This window comes from Oncorhynchus tshawytscha, linkage group LG09, assembly GCF_018296145.1.
Source record: "Oncorhynchus tshawytscha isolate Ot180627B linkage group LG09, Otsh_v2.0, whole genome shotgun sequence".
NCBI classification, from domain to species: domain Eukaryota; kingdom Metazoa; phylum Chordata; class Actinopteri; order Salmoniformes; family Salmonidae; genus Oncorhynchus; species Oncorhynchus tshawytscha.
This window is the reverse complement of record NC_056437.1, coordinates 79,884,677-79,906,260: the sequence shown is the minus strand read 5'-3', so window position 1 is coordinate 79,906,260 and position 21,584 is coordinate 79,884,677. Positions and strand designations below refer to the sequence as shown.

Genomic DNA, 21,584 nt, shown 5'->3' with positions numbered 1-21,584 from the left:
TGTGCCATCTAGTGTTTTGAAATCCCTTTAACATTTAAAAAAAAACTACATTCCACAGATTTCAGGTAAAAGTCATATGCGCCACAAGAGGTGTCTTTTATTAAAGCACCTAACTTATTCTGTATCGTCACATGTCCAATAGCTGTATACGAAGTCAGTTGTGCATTAAGAAAATATTTTTAGTTTAGAATGAGAGCCAACAGTGCCTAGCCAAAATACAATTGGCAATATTACCCTCTGGTCTAAAAATGTGTGTCAATGTTGTTCAGACTATCAATTGTTCAGTATTCTGAAAATCTTGTATTTATTTGGCTTTCACTTACAATGTAATTAGCTGCAATACAATAAATCACATCAAAATTACAATTATTTAATTTGGGTTGTGAGTGCAAAACTTGCCACCAGGCCATATCAGATTATTTTTCGTTCATATTTGTTCTAGATATTTGAACCATTTCAGCAGTATGTGACAGATGCAGTTAGGTGTGAATTACATTGATGTGTTTATTGATCAAGTCATTCCCATACAAAAAAAAACATAATTGAAATAAAAATCATGACATCAAACAAAAAACTACAGAATCACCCCTTTTAAATTTGTACAAATATAACCTACTTGCTCCAGTAAAGGGGGATATGGCAGCAGTAGGAAAGTCTAAAGACATATCCACCAACAGGCTTGCCTGTAAAACATAACAAATGATGAGGTGGTTTGAAACTTAGTGGGATTCTCAAAGATCAGGACCATTAGGACATTTCCTTGCCCTACCCACATCCCACCCTGCCACAGAGAGGGAAGACAGGAAGTGTATCTTTCTTCATATCAAATCCATTAGTGTGTAGACACTGAAGATTTCACAGATGTGTTATCTGTCTTTGTTTGTTCTCCACAATCACTACTTGACAAGGCCCTGGCCCAGCCAGAGATATGTGACCCATCATAGGGAATGAGGGGTGAGGTCAGACAGGAATAGAGTCAGGGGGACCACTGCTACTGATTGGCTGCTTCGCAAGCATCTATCCAATCACTGTAAACATCCACTGGTTCTGAAAGATCTGGGACAAATGTCAAGGAAAAGTTCATCTGGGAGGTACAGTTGTAAAGACATTGCTTTTATTTTTATATTTTTATATATATATATATATATATATATTTATTTACAAATGTACAAGCCAATCTGTGAGCTATATGGTGTGTAGATAAGTGAATATAGTGAACCAATCAAAGAATCAAAGGATACAAGTAATGGGAGTCTGAATTCTTCCAAGCAGACGGTGCACGATATTATCCCTGTGTTTCGAGTGCGTTCCCTGAAAAATAAAATAAAATGTGCATTTGGATAGGGTTTCAGGATATGTATCAACATGTGATCATATTTTACAGCGAGACCATATACTGTTCCAACACAACCAAGTGAACTTACATTTTGACATCACAGGACTTCTCGTGGTTACAAAAGGGACAGGTGAATTGGGTGTCCAAGTTACCCGTCAGTTTCTTTTTGGGAGGTGGCTTCCTCTTTGATTTTCTGCGTCCCATTCTCGATGTATAACCTGTAAAATAAAATAGCTAAATTTTTCTGAGTTTACAAAACAAGTTCTGTTGACGGTCAAATTCAATAAATAATTAGGTCAATCTTGTTAGCTAGCATATATTATATCAAGTGTATGGTGCTGATATTCATTTGATTTTGGGCAGTCATGCTGCGTTCATCTCGTAATTTTGAAAAATACTACTTGTAAACTGGGAACAACGAATGTGTGGGTTCATGTGCTTTGAACTCGTTGAGAATGCTGATTGCCGGTTAATGGCAAACAAGCTGTGTCAACCATGAACGGAAAAGTACAGCTTTCACGCTCATATACATATTAGTGTTATAATAACACTTTTATAAATCATGTTTTGTTGTTTAATTGAACTGCTGAAATTGCTGTTATCGAGGTATTGGCCTTAGTAGTTGATGTCAGAGACAGAGTTCATCATATGGGCAGTAGAGCAAATTGGAGCACAGGGATGACAGACAAGTTTCCCATTAGTAATTACGAGTTGGAGGTGCGTTAATTTATTTTCCCCAGCCCTATGCCCCTATTTGCAAATTTACGAGATGTTATAAATGCATAAATATTCTGCCGCTATAGACCATTTGCTAGTACGCATGTGCGAGCTAATACGTGACTTGTGTAAACAAACATATTTTTAACCGTATTTTCCACATAAATTCAAATTATATTTTATTTACGCTATTTTTTTTTTTTCATTTAAAAGTCCGATGTCGATGATTAACGTTGCTTTTCTCTTGTTGGAGACATGTTCACACTACACAAACGAGTAGTAGTAGCTAAATTCCCCGCCATCGCGTATGGACTTTTTTTGCAGCTTGCAGCTAAAATAGGAGCTCAACAATACTGCCGTTTTACACAAAACGTCCTGCAAATTCTACAAGTCCATTTCCAACAATATTGTTAATTGCATGAACCGTTTATTTTGGGATGATTTCTGAAGAGGCAGCTAGATAGTATTAGCTAGTAACGTTAGAGCGCGAGGAAAACAAAAGTTAGCTTGTGTTAGCTAGCTAACTAACGCTGGCTTTGTAATATGCTAGCTATGCACAATTTAAACAAAATAGGATAATCACACATGTCATTTAAAATCGTGCCGGATGTATAATTTAGTTGTTTGCATGTTAGCCATATAATCAAAGCACGCTGGATTAAGCATTTTCTTACCAGATAAATGACCCAAGTAATGACGCTAACAAATAGAAATTGTATCCGGAAATTATTCTGAACTCTTTCATCTGATTGGAAGATTAAGGCGCTTTTTAGCGTTGTCATTGGTCAAACAAATTATCAACCCGCCTCTCAGAATTTATAAACCTCTTTGATACAATCCCAAAATAATTACAATATATACATTGATTATGCAGTCTACCACAGGAGACTGCTGAGGGGAGGACGGCTCATAATAATGGCTGGAATGGAATAAATTGAAGGCTATCAAAAAACATGGAAATAATGTATTAATGAGTTTGATTACCATATAATTTATTCTGTTCCAGCCATTACTATGAGCCTGTCTTCCCCAATGAAGGTGCCACCAACCTCCTGTGTTTAATAGTCTACAGTACATAAATATTGATGGGAAAAATGCAGCCTTTTACCTGAATTATTGATAAAGAAATGTGTTGAATGCACAAAGCTCAAACAGAAAATAATTGTCAGTGTAGAACACATTTTATTTTATTTGGCAGTGAGACAAGGTAGGGCAAAAGGTAGATTGAGGATTCCAGCTATGAACCTTATTTCCTTCTGCAACAGAGACAAAATGAAGAATGAAGAATTCACTTCTAATGTGGTTACCCTTATAACATATACATCAATTTAAGTGTGCTTATTAATTAGATGATAACATGAATTACTGTTGTCAGTAATAGATGAGAAACAGCAAAGAATGTTATTTGTGTGCTTTCATTTACCTGGCAGACACACTGCTTTCCACTTTGATCATTGGTGTCATTCCTTTGGCACATATTCCTTTGCCTGAATCTGAATTGGCTGGCATAACCCTCTGTCCTATTCGTTCAGTTCGGCCTAGTATGCGATGCAAGAGACCATGCACATAGCAAAAAAACTGATCTATCAATAAAAACTGATCTCAGCAAACAGAAAAATACACTTTGTATTTCAATGCAAATGCTGCATCTTTTGTAGATCAACAGCAAGTTAATTACCAGATATCTTACCTGTTTTATTGGGAGCCTTGCCTTTCGATATTGTTATAGTTTGAAGCTTATTCTGTAACTCAGAAACATCTGACCTAGGGGAGAACACTTGTTATAAGGATGCATCATCATAATTCCTTTAGGAATAGCAGTCTGTCAGATTGCTTGCCATGCTCGTCTACTCTAACCTCACCCCAGAACTTTCACCTTAAATTTCACCTGAGCATGTCCTGAGGCCTCTGCAGTTTGAGTATGTCGTCCTTTATCTGATAGCTGTCAATCATCCTCTCCAGGCACTGAAAATTGAGACAGATAGATACATATTCCAGATATATATTCCAGAACATGTCACATAACATGAGATAAGCTTCAGCAGTCCAAATCATTATAACCCATGTACAGTTCAGAAGATTGTTTCAAGTGTAAAGTTTGTATCATTTGTTTGATGAGTGAAATCATTCAGGTCAAAGTGATTTGGGGGAGAGAAATGTGAGCTCTGAGCTCTTATAATATTTGCAGTATTTCTCTGTCAATCTGCACATAGTTTCGTCTCTTAGTTTTTCTAAAAAGGAAAGGAAAACTTTAGTAAGGTTTATAAAAAGCCTCCATTAGAACAACATCATGGAAGGGGGTCTTGTTCTGAAAAACATAAAATCAAACTTGCTAAGCAGGCCATGAAAGTTGTGGACTTCCTCCCTTTAGCTCAGCAATCTGCTCCCACACGACTGAAGAAACAGACAACATACACAGAAAAATATGGAGAGGGAATTACATGTTATTACTGCATTATCCCACTGAGCTAAAGTCTACTTATCATCATGCAAGTGTAGTTCACCAAAGTATCCCCACCACACCACACTTCAGACTGCCTTATCCAGATCTACCTGTGGTAGAGTTCCTGAGAGTTGTGGTTGATGGCAGCCTGCCTCTGGATATCTGAGGGTGAGTGCTGGAGCAGGAGGCTTGGAGAGTAGGACAGGAGCAGGGAGAGTGGGACAGGAGAGTGCGCAGGTAGTGGAGCTCAGTGGAGACCTCACAGCCTAGGCCCTCAAAACGCTCCTCAAAGTGCTGGGCGGCAACATGTGCAGCCAAATGGTGCACCTCGGCTGGAGGAACGAGGACAGGAGGACCGTTTATGTCATCTTTAAGTCCTTGTTATGACAGTGCTATTTAGCCCTTATGACAGGGTTCAACTCAAGTAAAGAGTAACCCATGCATTCAAAAAATAATAATAATCAGGGAATCAAGAGTCAGGTGTGTTTCAGGCACGATTGTGTTGTGTCCTCCCTTACATTGAAGGACTGCCATGGTATTGAGATTCTGAGTTCTCTCTGCCTCGTGCATGGACAGAGTTTTGCACAGGGAATCAATAGTCTACAAAACAACAAATATTAATTGAAACAATATCCCCTGAATAAAACAGTAACCAATATAAGCCATCAAAGAAAACAGTAGACAATTGTGAATATGGGAAAATACAACATTCTACAGGAAGCAGTTAAGTCACCTTGGCTTGTGTTTCAACCTCTGACCTAATTCTTTCCAACATCTCGGAGAGACTCTGAGATTCACCTCCTGCTACTAGAAGACAACTCAAGAAAGTCAGTGAACAATGACCATGCAGTATTACACCAGGCATTGTCAAGTTATGTTACTTTCTGATGATCACATTGACACAATAACACTTACACACCTTCAGCGGGAAGGGCCGGTGGTTCACACTGAAACAACAATCGACATTGTATTGAAAATAATTCTAACAAACTATTTTGGTACTGTATGACATTGAGTGCCAAATGTGTTTTCTACTCACCAAGGCCCTCTTGTCCTCCATGTCAACTGGTCTGAGCTAAGTTAATTGTAAGTGGGTGGATAAAAACGGTGTCACAATGACAAGGCGGGGATACGTTCTATCTCATTGATAATTGGTTTGTGGGTTATAGTTAACGTAATATTTATTTTGTGATAATGTGATTTGTAGATATTGCTTGGGGGGCGTGGTTAATGGCAATTGACGTTTGAGAGAGGAAGTGTTGTTCTAGTGTTCGATCTACAGGAGTTGCGAAAAGAGTGTTTCCCTTCAGTCAACATACCACATCCAGGTAGTTATTTTTCAGTTGATTTTTTTGAAGGAAAAAAGAAGACAAACAAGTAAGAAGCCACTTTCCTCTCTTTGGAATGCACTGCAACACTACATGCGCGCAGTTGTGTAACTCACCTAGCTAGCGAGTTACTATGGGTTGTGCTAGCGACATTTGTAGTTTATCTGACAAATGCCATTCCACTCATGGTTTCCAATTCCCAAAATGTGATATTGAATTAAGTATTTAATCCTCAACAGTATCATTTTTAGATTTTTTGTTAGCTAGCTATCCAACTTTGAAGTATTAGTCTTTAGTAAACAGGTCAGAACTCTTATTTCTCGAAGCCACTATCACTTGCATGCTAATCAAGCTTGCACGTGTAAACGGACCTTTTTCCAGTCATCAAATGATGTTGTTTTAAGGGGTTTCAAAAGGTCTTTATTGAATTAGTGATTTTGGGTGAGGATGTTTTTTTTGGGGGTTTTATGTCCCTAATGCCGTAAATGAATGTTTCATTATCTGGTTTGCTTGCTAACATTTATCTGGACTTTTTCTATTTTTGTCCCCCAGATTAATACCATGGTCACAGAAGGGGAGCCTACAGATTTGGTGAAAGTGCTGCACCTGCTGGTGCTGTCCTTCGCATGGGGAATGCAGTTGTGGGTCTCCTTTATAGCAGGTGATGATATTGGGATCGATAGGGGATGAGCAGAGGAAATCTGTTAGATTGTAGGGTTTTGCTAACACTTGAAGTGGCATATCAAAAGAAGCCAAGATTAAGAATTTGAGGCACCGTATTTGTCTCCCCATTTCTCTCACTTACATTATCTCTTTTCCCACCCACAGGTTTTACACTGGTGAAGCAGGTAACACTGCACACCTTTGGGCTGGTGCGAAGCAAGCTGTTCCCTGTCTATTTCTATTGCTTACTGGGCAGCAACTTTGTCAGCCTGGCTGTGTATGCAGTCTACCACCCCAGAGAGCTGCTGGATTGGCACGAAAGCCTGCAGGTTATATCACATTCTATTTTATAATTTAGGGCAGGATTGAATCTGTACTGGTGAAGCGTTACAGATTGCGCAATCAAAATGTTAAGATTATTTCCGATTTAGATGTCACCTATGTCATCGACAATTCTGAATAAAAATTGTTCTTCCCCTATAGATGGCTCTGTACTTTGTGGCAGTCATCATGGCAGGTCTAAACGCACAGTGGTTTGGCCCGTCTGCCACAGAGGTCATGTTCAAGCTGCGGGAGGTGGAGCAGGAGCATGGCCTGGGGAACCAAATAGGGATAGGGAGCCAGAGGGAAGCCTACACCAAACTCAGGGAGCAGGATCCCAAGTACAAGGCCTACAAGAGCACCTTTGGCCACTATCATGGCCTGTCCATCCTATGCAACCTGATTGGCTTTATCTGCACAACCACCAACATAGTGTACACAGCTCTCAATTTACACACCATTTAGAGATTGTGTGGTTGGTGACAGGTTTTTATATTGTCTGTCAATGAGAGGATGTATGTATCAAGTGTCTCAGAGTAGGAATGCTGATGTAGGATTTTTTTGCCTTTAAATCACAATAAATAATATTATATAGCTCTGGAAAAAATCTGAAAAGATATGATTGGTCAAAGACCAATTAGTGGGGAAAAAATATCAGAATTGGCTGCCTGTGTAAATGCAGCTTTAGGCATAATACATATGGGGATCTTATTTCAGCGCTCCTAATGAGACGCTTGATGCATACGGCCCTCAAACATAACGCTTAACCATATTTTTTAAATGTGCCTTTTTAATCTAATTGTTTCACCTGTCAATAGAAAACAGCACACAATGTCAAAAGGATTTTGGTCTTTCCTTGTTAAACCGGGAAAGGATGAATGTAATAAACATTGATTTATATTTTCAGATGTACATGATTTAAAAATAATTAATGTTAGTGATCCTCTTTTTGATTTCCTACAGTTATTGTTCATTTTACATTGATGTACTTGAAGGGTTAGAGCTGAAGTAGAATGTGCAGTGATCCTGATAATGTTTTAAAACGGAGGTTTAACACTCACACAGAATTTGTAGATACATTTTTTTTTTTGAAAAGCACAAGATTCAGACTGTTATGAAATGATGGGAAATTGTATTGCTTATGACTTCCACTAGAGGGTACTGTCTGCAGAACTTTGTTTTTACAATCATTAGGCAGATATTTTTTAACAATATAACATTTAGCTCAGGGTTGTTGCACAGAATTATGTACTGTGAATAAATCACAATTATGGAAATTCCTACAAATGATGAATTCAATAGCACCAATAATATTTAAGTCATTTTTGATGTTGAAACAAGAAAAAAAAAGTTCAGTTTTAGTTGTTACCCTTGATGGAATCAGGAAATGCACTCTCCTACAGTTTGAGCATTTTCTTTGGAAAATCAGGTGCAATACTGGGTCAATAACATGCAACATATTGAGACCAGACCACACACTTAGTGCCCACCTCTTGGAACAGACGGGTTCTAACTTCATTATTGTGATGGACATCACTTTTTTTTTAAACAGCTTTGAATAAATGGACCGACCAGTGCTTTGCTGGCAAGCCTGGGAGGAGCGGGATGATGTCTTAATAAAGTTAGAATATCACTAATGGATAACTGGACAGAACCCAAAACTAATGGTGTTTCAGAGTGAGTGAAAAAGCTTCTAGTCTGGTTGTTTTAGCTGCATGCATGTATGTATCTTTATTAGCGTTAATGTCAAACTACAATGTTGAGATTTTGACTCAGAATAGTTAGTTTACAGTGGCAGATCAAATCAAAAATAACATGTATTTATATAGCCCTATCAGCTGATATCTCAAAGTGCTGTACAGAAACCCCAAACAGCAAGCAATGCAGGTGTAGAAGCACGGTGGCTAGGAAAAACTCTCTAGAAAGGCCAAAACCTAGGAAGAAACCTAGAGAGGAACCAGGCTATGAGGGGTGGCCAAGTCCTCTTCTGGCTGTGCTGGTGGAGATTATAACAGAACATGGCCAAGATGTTCAAATGTTCATAAATGACCAGCATGGTCAAATAATAATAATCACAGTAGTTGTCGAGGGTGCAGCAAGTCAGCACCTCAGGAGTAAATGTCAGTTGGCTTTTCATAGCCGATCATTCGGAGTATCTCTACCACTCCTGCTATCTCTAGAGAGTTGAAAACAGCAGGTCTGGGACAGGTAGCACGTCCGGTGAACAGGTCAGGGGTCCATAGCCGCAGGCAGAACAGTTGAAACTGGAGCAGCAGCACAGCCAGGTGGAATGGGGACAGCAAGGAGTCATCATGCTAGGTAGTACTGAGGCATGGTCCTAGGGCTCTGGTCCTCCGAGAGAGAGAAAGAAAGAGAGAATTAGAGAGAGCATACTTAAATTCACATAGGACACTGGATAAGACAGGATAAGTACTTCAGATATAACAAACTGACCCTAGCCCCCCGACACAAACTACTGCAGCATAAATCATCATGATGAAACCGTTTAGTATGGAAAGAGAGTGACAGTGTCATAGGATATCTTGTTTAGATTCCTTATCATGCCTTCATGTCTCTCAGCAGTCTGGGCCACTCCTCTTGGATCAGAAGGAAATACTTACTCTTGAGATGAGCCTTGTCAGACAGGCTTAAGTGGCACCAGGAAATAACATTCTTTGAACTCCAGCAGCACAAATTCACTACTCTCTGATTAGGAGAGATTTCAAGAGAAATCTCTCCCTATGTAATTAGAGGTAAACCAGGCCACCAATTCTGTAATTTCTTTGTTTACTTTTCAAAAAAAGTAAAAAGACCAAATTATCTACAGATATACACCACAAACAAACTCATTCACTCCCCATGTTACATTACCCAGATACCACAGCAGGTCAATGAGCCACAAACTGGTGGTGTTGATATGGTGGATATGGTGCTGCTAGAAGTAAGCCGTGTGAACTAGAAAACAAAGTACCCTTCATGTGCAGTAGTAGAAAAAACATTTCACACACTGTTGATTTTTGGAATTCCTAAGTAGTGACTATGTGCTAGTGTCAAACAGGATTTCCAAAACTCGGTGCCCGTTTTATTTTTTGCCCTAGCACTGACCATCAAAGCCGTGGTGGCTTTGATTATTTGAATCAGCCGTGTAGTGCTTGAGCAAAAACCAAAACATGCACCTAAAGGGGGCCCTAGGACTGAGTTTGGGAAACCCTGGTCTAAAAGACCAGGAAGTGTCAAGGGTGTACACTTATTCACTCATGGAAATAATTCTGATTTATTAACTGGTGGATGCTTTTACAAAGTTGGCTTACCATATCTGTACGAAAATATTAACTTACACAACATTTTAGAATCTAAACCCAGTGATCTCATTAGTGTATTTCTAATGATCTGCAACTCTCCATTATCAAATGTTGAGTTATACTCAATAAATTATGAGGTTGGCAGACTGCAAAGCATCTCCAAAATTCAGATCAGAAGACCCAGCTGAGAGTATTCCCTATTTTATTCAACAATTTAATACATATTAACATAAATCTAACACAAACATACTGTATATGCTGCCTTGATTTGTGAAAGTTCTCATTTCGAAACAGGCTAGAGCTGAGTGAGGGATCATAAAGTACAGGAAATTTGCACTCTGGAAGTGTGTGAGAGATTATAGCTGTGTGAATACTGTCGTGTGAGGTGGCCACTACACTGACTGCTGCGCTCTCGAAGGGTGGGTGCTCCTTTGTACACAAACGAGATCCGGGAGCTGCCTGTTCTATTCCGCAAACGCTCAGAGGAAAACGGTGAGGCAGAAAGCCGTGGGCGGAAAGAGAATTCAGCTTGTTGAAGACCCTAGGGAACTTTCACTCTTCACTTGAAAGGAAATAACATTGAAGGTTAAAGTCAAAGAATTTCCTTTTCCATAGATTAGGTAAGTGGTTGGAAAAAGTTTGGTAAATATTTTCTGCGCCTTTGTCCAGCTTCCTTCATGTACAAATATAAATAACTTGCTGGGCATTATATTCTCGTTTACTTAACTCAATTTAATGTACACTGGACTTAGTTTTACATGTTTCTATAATGTGACAACAGGTTTTCGAGTCATCGCCAATTAATCCTCGAGGCTCGAGCACCTGGTGCGATTTGATGTACGGACGGATTTTCTTCAAAAGCATTCTCTGTATAGAGTATATTTTGGCAGTTCTATATCATATAGAGATTATAGCGGTCACACTCTAGGCGGCATGTGCCTTCTCCCTACAGTTTTCAGCCATTAGCTTCATCCATGACTACCTCATGTGAACTAAAATCCTGACGCTGTGTTTCAACGTTTTGAAACGTCAAATCATCGCTTGCTATGTGGCATTTGCATTAGCGAGAAAGAATTCTTCAAATAAAAAAATGCACAGATCTATGCAGCTATGGGTGCCTCCATCTGACAAAACTATACCTCCCGAGTTACGCTTACATACAGGTGTTCAGAACACGCTCCATGGCTAATTAGCACAGGTGGTCGCCTCTTATCTTCAGTAAACAAGCTCTGTAACATGGAGATATGGCCTTGTGGGAACACTAACCACAGGAGGTTGGTGGCACCTTAATTGGGGAGGACAGGCTCGTGCTAATGGCCAGAGTGGAATGGTTAAAATACATCAAACACATAGGTTCCATGTGTTTGATGCCATTCACTCCTTTCCAGCCATTATTAGGAGTCGTCCTCCACTGACACTAACCCTATCAAGGTGTATCAATTCAACCTTTTTAAATGATTTTTCACTAGTATGAAAGATGAGGTCCTTATGCTTCCAAAACAGACGCTTGTTAATGTTCAAATTGAGCATCGGGGCTCTTAACAAAACTCCCCCATACAGAAGATGCCTTTGTCCAATAACTCATGTGTAATGTCATGATCAAGGGCTTATAGAGATGGAGAATGGACACTTGACAACTTTCAATATGATGGGTAGAGTGAGTGAGTGAGTTGACACAAAAGTATCAGCCTACTTATTGTGCTATTCATTTGAGTTTGTCCAGGTATACTGAAACCACTACAATTTACTAACCTACCTCCTTCACCTGTGTTTACGACCATTCTTTAATAGGGAACAGACAGCTGCCAACCAAGAGTTAATTTCCTATAACAGCTAGGGACCTTACTCCGCAAACAGTGCCAGCTGAGAGACCACACTAGGCCTATTCACCATAATGGCCTCTATTTGTTTTACAGAACTAATGCTTCTCCAATGCATTAAAAAATGACTCCCATTTCAACTCTACTAAGTGGAGGCCTGTTCTGTGATGACAGTGATGTAAAATCCGTCCCGTCAGAGATGTACCCGATTATTGTGGCAGATGGTGGCATGCCAGTATTAAATTCATCACCCACTGGTCAAAGTAATCTAATACTACTTGTCCACAAAGCGTTTTGGCCATGTGTTTCTCAACACCTCATCATTCAGTGACTTTGGTCTCTAATATCTTAGAATAGTTTGGACAGTATGACTGCAAGCATTGGGCTGGATTATATAATATTATTATTGGATATTGAATTGAGTGATATTGGATATTGTAGGCTACTCATTGCCTCAGCAGCACAACAGTTGTCACAGATTTAGGGTAGAAAAACAGTTTCCCAAATATTATTTTGCCTTAAAGACTTCTTGAGCCACAGTGTAAATGTGCATGATGTGACCAGGATTTAGCAGCCTTACGTTCTGAGGGGAAAACAACATTTGATCCAATGGGTTTCCAGCATATTCTTTATACACAGTGTGGGACATATGATCCAATGACTTCAGACCCACAAAGCAATGGTCAGATGAAAGTTTGATTGGTGCCATGTGATAGGGGATTATAGTAGACCTGCCTTCTGCACAGAATCGTTTTGGCCTGTACATCATGCATTTGCCTTATTTACACATTTACTGCACAGGTCATCCCCCATGTTAAAAGTAAGGGGCAGTGACTCACTCTCACACCCCTATAATCTCTGTGGGCACAAACATAGAATCATAGCGATACAGCTTCAACAACAGATTTTCTTTGCCCCCAATAGTGTCTGTGGACCGTCCTCTACATTCCCTTTGTTGTTAAATATCACTACATCTTAAGATGGCCATGCTGAGCTAGCTGGCCTGGCCCATTAATTGGCCTGGTGGTTATGTTCTGGACCGGTCTCCAAGGAGACAGTCCTCATCAGAGGGAAGCTGTGGTGTGCAGCCCTGATTGATCAGCTGAGGACGAGGGGGGAGACCATGGACTCTCCTTTCACGCCCATTCCTTGCAGTCATTACACCCACTTTTAGGAACGAGTGACAGACACTAAAAGGTCTTTATGGTGTGCAACTTGATACCCAGTGGCAGATGCTTGCAGCCTGCAAGTGACTGAGTCATAATAGCTATGACGAGCAGGTTTTAAATTCCCCGCAACCCTTCATTACTGGATCATAACAATTTAGGGGACTGGGCCTGGCCTGTTGATTTTACCTACCAACTGTTGGTATGAAATTGACTCATCAAATGTTATGTCACATGCGCCGACTACAACAGGTTACAGTGAAAGGCTTACTTACGAGCCTCTAACCTGATGATTGTGTTTAATTCACCCTGAGCTGTAGTATCACCTCTCACACCTCTGCCTTCCCTTCTAGATGGCGTCAGTGAATGACTCTCGCCTTCAGCAGCAGCCTGCACAGAAGGATGCGGCTGACCAGAACTTTGACTACATGTTCAAGCTGCTGATCATTGGCAACAGCAGTGTGGGGAAGACCAGCTTCCTGTTCCGCTATGCTGATGACTCCTTCACCTCAGCCTTTGTCTCCACTGTGGGCATAGACTTCAAGGTCAAGACCGTCTTCCGCAATGAGAAAAGGATAAAGCTACAGATATGGGTGAGTTAGCCTTATGCATTTTGTCCCACATGCCAGCTATGGTCTCTAAAACATGATTGCCACCTTTGTGCCACATTTTTGCCATCATAGTGGACTCTCATACACATCCCATCAAGAGGAAAGTTGTCTTCTGTATTAAACCAGAATATAAATCCATAGGCCAAATCCTTTGCTATTGAATTGAGTTTTTCTGACAGGTGGCTGATAATTCTATAGTGGGTCAATCACAAACTTTCATCTGCAAGGCCCTTGCATTTTACACAGTGGTGTAAAAATACTTAGAAGTACTACTTAAGTTGTTGTTTGGGGGTACTTTACAATTAATATTTGACAAATTTTACTCCATTTTATTTCTAAAGAAAATATGTACTTTTTACTACCATACACTTTCCTTGACACCCAAAAGTATACATTACATTTCGAATGCTCAGTCAGGACAACAATATGGTCCAATTCACACGCCTATCAATATTATGCCTCTGGTGGACCCACTAAACACAAATACTGCATTTTTAAAAGATGTCTGAGTGTTGGAGTGTACCCCTGGCTTTCCGTAAATCATGCCATCGGGTTTGCTTAATATAAGGAATTAGATTTATAGCATGTCATTTTTTACCTTTACTTTAAGCATGAAAATGTATTAGTTTTTCCACCACTGTAATTAAGTACATTTAAAACCAGACGCTTTAAGACTTAAGTAGTATTTTACTGGGTGACTTTCACTTCAGTCATTTTCTATTAATAAATCCTTTTGTGACTAGGGGCAGTGTTTTCATTTTGGAAAAATAACGTTCCCGTAGTAAACGGGATATTTTGTCAGGACAAGATGCTAGAATATGCATATAATTGACAGCTTAGGATATAAAATACTCTAAAGTATCCAAAACTGTAAAAAATATTGTCTGCGAGTATAACAGAACTGATGTTGCAGGCGAAAGTCTGAGAAAAATCCAATCCGGAAGTGCCTCATGTTTTGAAAGCGCTGCGTTCCAATGCGTCTCTATTGAGCAGTGAATGGGCTATCAACCAGATTACTCTTTCTCCGTATTCCGGAAGGTGTCTACAGCATTGTGACGTAGTTTTACGCATTTATGTTGAAGAATACCCGTAAGCGGCTACATTGCGCAAGTGGTCACCTGATGGCTCCCAGAGTGACTCTCCGTAAAATACAGAGGTAGCCATTATTCCAGTCGGTCCTACTGAAAAACGAATTGTCCCGGCGGATATATTATTGAATAGATATTTGAAAAACACCTTGAGGATTGATTATAAACAACGTTTGCCATGTTTCTGTCGATATTATGGAGCTAATTTGGAATATTTTTGGCGTTTTCATGACTGCAATTTCCGGGCGATTTCTCAACCAAACGTGAAGAACAAACGGAGCTATTTCACCTACAAAAATAATATTTTTGGAAAAAAGGAACATTTGCTATCTAACTGGGAGTCTCGTGAGTGAAAACATCCGAAGCTCATCAAAGGTAAACAATTTAATTTGATTGCTTTTCTGATTTCCGTGACCAAGTTACCTGCTGCTAGCTGGATAAAATGATATGCTAGGCTATTGATAAACTTACACAAATACTTGTCTAGCTTTGGCTGTAAAACATATTTTGAAAATCTGAGATGACAGGGTGATTAACAAAAGGCTAAGCTGTGTCTCAATATATTTCATTTGTGATTTTCATGAATAGGAATATTTTCTAGGCATATTTATGTCCGTTGCGTTATGCTAATTAGTGTCAGTCGATGATTACACTGCCGCATGCGGGATGGGTAGTCACTAGAGGTCTATTAAGGTATCTTTGCTTTTACTCAAGTATGACAATTGAGTATTTTTTCCCACCAATGATTTTACCCTCTGTCTCTCTTGTATGTTTTGCAGAAAACTTGGTTTCTCATCTCAAGCTACTGCAATGTGTTGCTGCTGCTTGTACCACATGCTCTAGAGACTAAGGCTGTGTTTGGACAGGCAGACTAATTCTGATCCATTTTCCACTTATTGGTCTTTTGACCAACCACAGATCTTTTCACATCAGATCTTTTTTCAAAGCTGAACTGATTAGTCAAAAGACCAATTAGTGGGAAAAATATCAGGTTCTGTGAAAATACTTGAATTACAGAGCTACCAGATTTTTACAATTTATTTCTCTTTAGCCTAGTCCCCTGACGTCTGAAAGTGTTTCAAAGCAAACTATTTCCATGTACAGTGAATGCTGTTTAAACAAGACAAACATCCTATATAGTATTGTATTCAATCAAGATGAATCAGCAGCAAACGTGTCCACACCAATGTACACACCAAAATCAAGCTGACTGACGCACTGACCCTGTTTCCACATAGGACACGTGATTTCGCTTAATGTCGTCAGTGGTGGCTGGGATCACTAAATGCCATCCGATGAGCATCCAGTGATTTTCAAATCAGAGAAGAATGAATCCTTCCTCAGTTTGCCTCATACATTGGAGGTGTGGAAGTAGCAACCATGTTCAATAAATGAGCCCTGGCTTCGAGAGCAAGTGTACAGTTAATGAACAACCCTATTTGGATGGCGTTTAATCTGCAGCATCCTGTTTTCACTCAAACCCTCTGAGCCTCACCAATCTATGAAGGGTGTACAGGTGGTGCGCTGTCCACACTGCTGCAAGCTTTCCTCCGCGTCTGTGGCATGAAAGGCTTGAAATTATTTTTTATCATGGTTTTAAAATGAGTTTAATTTGAAGCCTTCTATAGAACCATTATGGTTCTACTTCCTCAACCTGAACCATACTGTTTATTCTAGGAGGATACACCACATGGCAATATGTTAACTGCACAATGACACACCTGGTGTCGGAACCACAAAGCCCAGGGCTTAGAATGTGTCCCTGCTTTGTGTGGGCGGCAGGACCAGGTGACGCATGCTGAGAAGGGTCCTAGTGACATCAATGGCTCTGACCCCCAACCATTTTACACTTATTGTCATCATGCATATGCTTTTGGACAGTATTTTCTTTACTTGGTGTATAGATAGTTGTGGAGACAGTGTATTTGGTTAGTGCTACCGTAAGATCCATTACGATGCCAAATATTTGATCATGTCTGCACATATCAGATAAGATATGCATCTGATATCTTTCATTCATAAATGAAACAAATGACCCTGAGATGACGCAGACTCTCCTTCTGGGTAAGGTCATTTAACAGAAGTACACCGCTGCGGATACACCTCCTCACACACTTACAGAGCACTTGTCTCTCTAGCCCGGCACCTGCTCTAAGTTAAGAACAGCTCTATTTCTTGCAATCTCTAAATCGGTGGCAGTTTGTTCGGGCTGACTACCCTGCACACTATTAGCCCTAATGAAACATTCATAAAACACCCACCCCACTATTCAGTGATGTGAAGTCCTCCAATGCAAATGAGGGACCTAGGCCAGGTTACAAGCGACGGCCAAGGATCGTTGCCGTGCCAATTTAATCCCCACACCTGCTTGACTTTTTCACGTTAACCTTTTCTAGGGAAGCAACTCTGACATCACACTCAACCTCTACTTAATTGAAAGGGGCGGCAGCGTAGCCTAGTGGTTAGAATGTTAGTAACTGAAAGGTTGCAAGTTCAAATCCCTGAGCTGACAAGGTGCAAATCTGTCATTCTGCCCCTGAACAGGCAGTTAACCCACTGTTCCTAGGCCGTCATTGACAATAAGAATTTGTTCTTGTCTAGTTAAATAAAGGTAAAATAAATTTAAATGAAAAGATGTTTCCGATAAACAGCTTTGCGGCACCAGAGAGCTGTTATCCACATCTGATGCTCTCAGTGTTCTTTTTGTTCTTACTGGGTTCTTGTTAGTTTTGTTAGTGGGCCAGGGTTTGTTGTTTGATAAGATGGACATGACAAATGTAGACATTAGTCTTTGTTTAATCATGTATCTGACACTTTAATTTCTAATAGTCTGAAGTTGACAGTGGCTTTGGGTGGGAAGGTTTAGGCTGATAGTGCCTTGTTCTTAAAAAGGCACTATCACAGAAGTATGTTTATTAATGTCAAATATCAATTTTCTATTTACATTTTTATTTTTATTAATTGTAGTCTTTTCTAGACCTACTGAATATTTACAAGCGTATACACACACATTCACCTCTAGCATCTCAAGTCTGTAGGCCTTAGTCAATATTGCCCCCTTCTGGTCTCACAAAATACCACACAATGTAACATGCTCCCAAACCCAACCTGTAAAGAATGACCATCCATCATGTTCCCCACAGGACACAGCGGGACAGGAGCGCTACCGTACCATCACCACAGCCTACTACAGAGGAGCCATGGGCTTCCTGCTCATGTATGACATCACCAACCAGGACTCCTTCAACGCTGTGCAGGACTGGTGAGTGAAAGGGGGAAGGTTCCATCATTTCCATATTGACCCTGCTGCCTTCTCAGACTGTGTATTCGTCTACTCTCACCTCGGTCATACAGGGCAACTCAGATTAAGACATACTCTTGGGACAACGCACAGGTGATCCTGGTGGGAAACAAGTGTGAACTGGAGGATGACAGGCTAGTCCCCACAGAGGAAGGCCAGAGACTGGCCGAAGATCTTGGTGAGTAGTATCCACGACAGCATGCAGTCTTCGCAAAGACTATACACCAAGAGGTCAAACTACCACAGCATACTGACCTCATGAGAACACACTTACACACAGATATAACATGGGACACCGAACACTTAAGTCTAAATATCTCATCTGCTTTTCTTGAAATCTCTCCACAGTAAGTAATTACTCTACTCAATTTCCCCGTCTCTGTCTGACAGGGTTCCAGTTCTTCGAAGCCAGCGCCAAGGACAACATCAACGTGAAGCAGGTGTTTGAGCGGCTGGTAGACGTCATCTGTGAGAAGATGAACGAGAGCATGGGCGGAGATGCCAACCTGTTGTCCAATCACAGGAGCACCAGTCTACAGGACTCGCCTCCAGAGAACCATGGGGGCTGTGGCTGCTAAATCCCGCCTCACTTCTCCTCACAGCCCCACAACAAACCCTGGCACTGTGCGTGAAGTATAGAGAGTACACCTCACAAACTACACCCCAGTCTCACACCCCCTAACACAGCCACTACAGTGAAAACCATGAAGCAGCCAGCTGAGATAACCATTGGTCCCTTCCCCTCGGTCCATCCAGCGTTATCCCACATATCCCCTGCTCTAGTTTCTGTATTCCCTGAAAAGGCCCCATCTCTCTTGTGTACTGTGGCCTTCACCCCCTGGTCATTATTTTAGGTAATTGTGTTCAGAGTTTAATTAATGAAAATATAATAGTTTAAGACTCAAACAGAGCAGAAGGTGCTTTTGTTTTGGATGCCCCCTGGCTAGGTGCTCTGCTTCGAATGTATTCATTGGACTAAACTTCTCAGAATCCAAAACCGGACAGAAAACAGCACCCCAAAACCTGAAAAAAAAATCCACATTTTTGCTGTCATATCCTTGATCAAAATCTAGATGTAACTGTAATTAATGAAATCAGATGACATCATCCAGACAATCACAAAACGGAGTTATTCTGCTGCTTTGGCCTTTTGCTTCCTCATTCCCTGACCTCCATGCTTTACTCTGTGACACTGAAGATGCTATTTTGCCATGTCCTCGGAATAATTGTGCACTACTATTCTTGAGACTTTCTTAACCACTACTGCTTATGGGAAAGAGAAGGTGAAAAAGTATGAGATTGTGCCAAACAATGTTAGAGCAATGTTGTGCTCCAGGATATTTGTCTGGGAGGAAGTCGTATAACACTAGTGACACTGACACGCGTCATGTGATCTGCTCTGGCATGTCCCCGCTCACCCCTCTGTGCTCCCTTCCTACTCATTGTTCTTACACTTTCCAACCCGATTGCACCAGGCTTCAACAGTGTCCTGTAATCTGGATGTGCCAGTGTAAACTGCCTGCATTACTTGCATGATGTTACTGTACTGTTCTTACATCTAAGTTACTGTCTATGAAGTAGCCTAATTAAAGTTAGGTGATTGACCAAGCATGACACCCATGCTAATTAATTTTCCAAATCATATGCTTAAACAGAAAGACAAATGGTGCACCTAAAGCATGTACAGTGCATTCCATTGTACTGCTTGGATGGCTTCAGTAGAAAAAATATGCATCTCTCCAACTGGACTGGAGAGACATGCATCTCCCTGGTCTCCGGCCCTCTGTTCTCACAGACACTGACATTTCCCCATCCTCTGTTCACTGGTCCTCTGTTACTCACAGACACTGCCATTTCCCTATCACTAGCCCCACACTGTTCACTGGTCCTCTGTTACTCACAGACACTGCCATTTCCCCATCACTAGCCCCACACTGTTCACTGGTCCTCTGTTACTCACAGACACTGCCATTTCCCTATCACTAGCCCCACACTGTTCACTGGTCCTCTGTTACTCACAGACACTGCCATTTCCCTATCACTAGCCCCACACTGTTCACTGGCCATCAGTTAGGGACAGGCACGGTCTCGGCGTGATAGCAACCTTGTGTTTTTACGCCAAAGCACTGCTAAAGCTGAGGGGTTGGGTCAAAGCCCGCCAAAAGTATTCATGAGCGCCTACTCTCTCCCATTGCTTATCACAAAGACACTTGTCCACCTGGATGCACAGCTGATGCTGACTCGCTGTTTGATATTAGCGGGCTGATTTGTATCAAGTGATTTCCCCTGTTCATCTCCTACCACGAGCAAGTGGTCTCGTTGTGGTGTGAAACATTTTACTGGAGACTTAACTGTTAACCTTTTATAGCTGTGTAAAAACACTATACCCACATTACATCTGCATTATGCCCAAGTTGTAAAGCTTTCTGGGTGGTGTTTGTCAGTGTATTTAAATAGTGTTTTTCTTTCTGCTGCTGAAGGTAACTGGATTGAAAGTGGTGAGGTTTTACTGAAAGTCCTGAGGAGGACTTCTCTAAATCACATGCTGATGTACTGATACCCAGTTTATCTAAATACTTCAATGTCTGTTGATTAAAAAAACATATTTTTTTGGATAATTATGTTCATCTGAAGTTGTGAGTCATTTTATCCTTTTATTTTTTTTCTGTGGAATTGGTTAGTTTTGTGTAGTCTGGCATTCCATAGGTTATATAGGAGGTTTGTTATACTATTAAGGGGGAACTATACTGTTGTGTCTTAATGTATATTTGTTTTGTTCCTATTTAAAGCTCTGTTTGATGGAAAATCTTATTAGAAAAGGCATATACATTGAATGTGTTTATGAAAATAAAGACTTCATTACAAAAATAAAATCTTGAGTTGTTTTATTGTGCAATCCTGATGCTAAAATCGTTTAGATGATTAGAACTTGTGAAAGCACAACATCTATGCATTCAAACGGACAAAGGCTTGAGACCCATGTTCTATGTGGTTAGGTTAGTCTTCATGGTGATACCATCTATAATTTATGGCCTTACGTCCTACCTCCCTTCCCATTTGGATGGAGGGGGGGGGGGTGTTTTTTTAATCTAACGACACAGAAAACCACACTGCCGTGGTCCTCCTCAACAATAAGAGGTTTCCTGGTGCCCTTTCCTGTCACCTACCAGTTACCCACATCCTTTCTGTGTCCTTTGCAGTTAATCTACTTGCAATGTTTTGTAACCTTTTTATATTTTTACATCATACTGTAGTCTTACATCATATACTGGTGCCTATCAGTGATCTTCCTTAGTGCCAAATGAGAAATCCTCAGCCTGAGCCCACTAAAGTCAAGTGAGGTAAGGCCAGGCTAAATTACATTCAAATGATGTAGGGTTGGGATGAGCCTAAACGCCCCCATGCTTATCACGGGACACTACCCCTTGCAATACAGATAACACAGGTCGAGCTCAAAAACATGGGTGTAGGTCAGAGATAAGAGACCG

At 40.6% G+C, this 21,584-nt stretch overlaps 3 protein-coding genes across 4 annotated transcripts; 2 read left to right on the top strand and 1 right to left on the bottom strand.

Annotated features, from left to right (window-relative positions):
- Nucleotides 1-484: 484 nt before the first annotated feature.
- LOC112258830 (transcription elongation factor 1 homolog) lies at nucleotides 485-2,795 on the bottom strand. The gene is given in 5 exon segments (XM_042327626.1): nucleotides 485-1,056; nucleotides 1,242-1,256; nucleotides 1,259-1,311; nucleotides 1,425-1,553; nucleotides 2,726-2,795. Coding segments are annotated over 4 exon segments (249 nt in total). The 5' UTR covers nucleotides 1,541-1,553; nucleotides 2,726-2,795; the 3' UTR covers nucleotides 485-991.
- A 2,882-nt stretch (nucleotides 2,796-5,677) lies between these two features.
- On the top strand, nucleotides 5,678-7,282 carry LOC112258829 (transmembrane protein 205). Of its 2 annotated transcripts, none has more exons than XM_024433444.2 (4): nucleotides 5,678-5,824; nucleotides 6,377-6,485; nucleotides 6,653-6,816; nucleotides 6,971-7,282. In XM_024433444.2, the coding sequence occupies exons 2-4, from the start codon at nucleotides 6,386-6,388 to the stop codon at nucleotides 7,271-7,273; spliced, it is 567 nt and encodes a 188-aa protein (XP_024289212.1). In that variant the 5' UTR covers nucleotides 5,678-5,824; nucleotides 6,377-6,385; the 3' UTR covers nucleotides 7,274-7,282. The 2 variants fall into 2 exon arrangements, with proteins under 2 accessions (XP_024289212.1, XP_024289213.1); XM_024433445.2 differs by having other exon boundaries at nucleotides 5,711-5,873.
- A 3,165-nt stretch (nucleotides 7,283-10,447) lies between these two features.
- LOC112258831 (ras-related protein Rab-3D) lies at nucleotides 10,448-19,903 on the top strand. The gene is made up of 5 exons (XM_024433448.2): nucleotides 10,448-10,730; nucleotides 13,450-13,689; nucleotides 17,939-18,057; nucleotides 18,150-18,274; nucleotides 18,487-19,903. Exons 2-5 carry the CDS (start codon nucleotides 13,450-13,452, stop codon nucleotides 18,672-18,674), a joined length of 672 nt encoding a protein of 223 aa, XP_024289216.2. The 5' UTR covers nucleotides 10,448-10,730; the 3' UTR covers nucleotides 18,675-19,903.
- The last annotated feature ends 1,681 nt before the right edge of the window (nucleotides 19,904-21,584 follow it).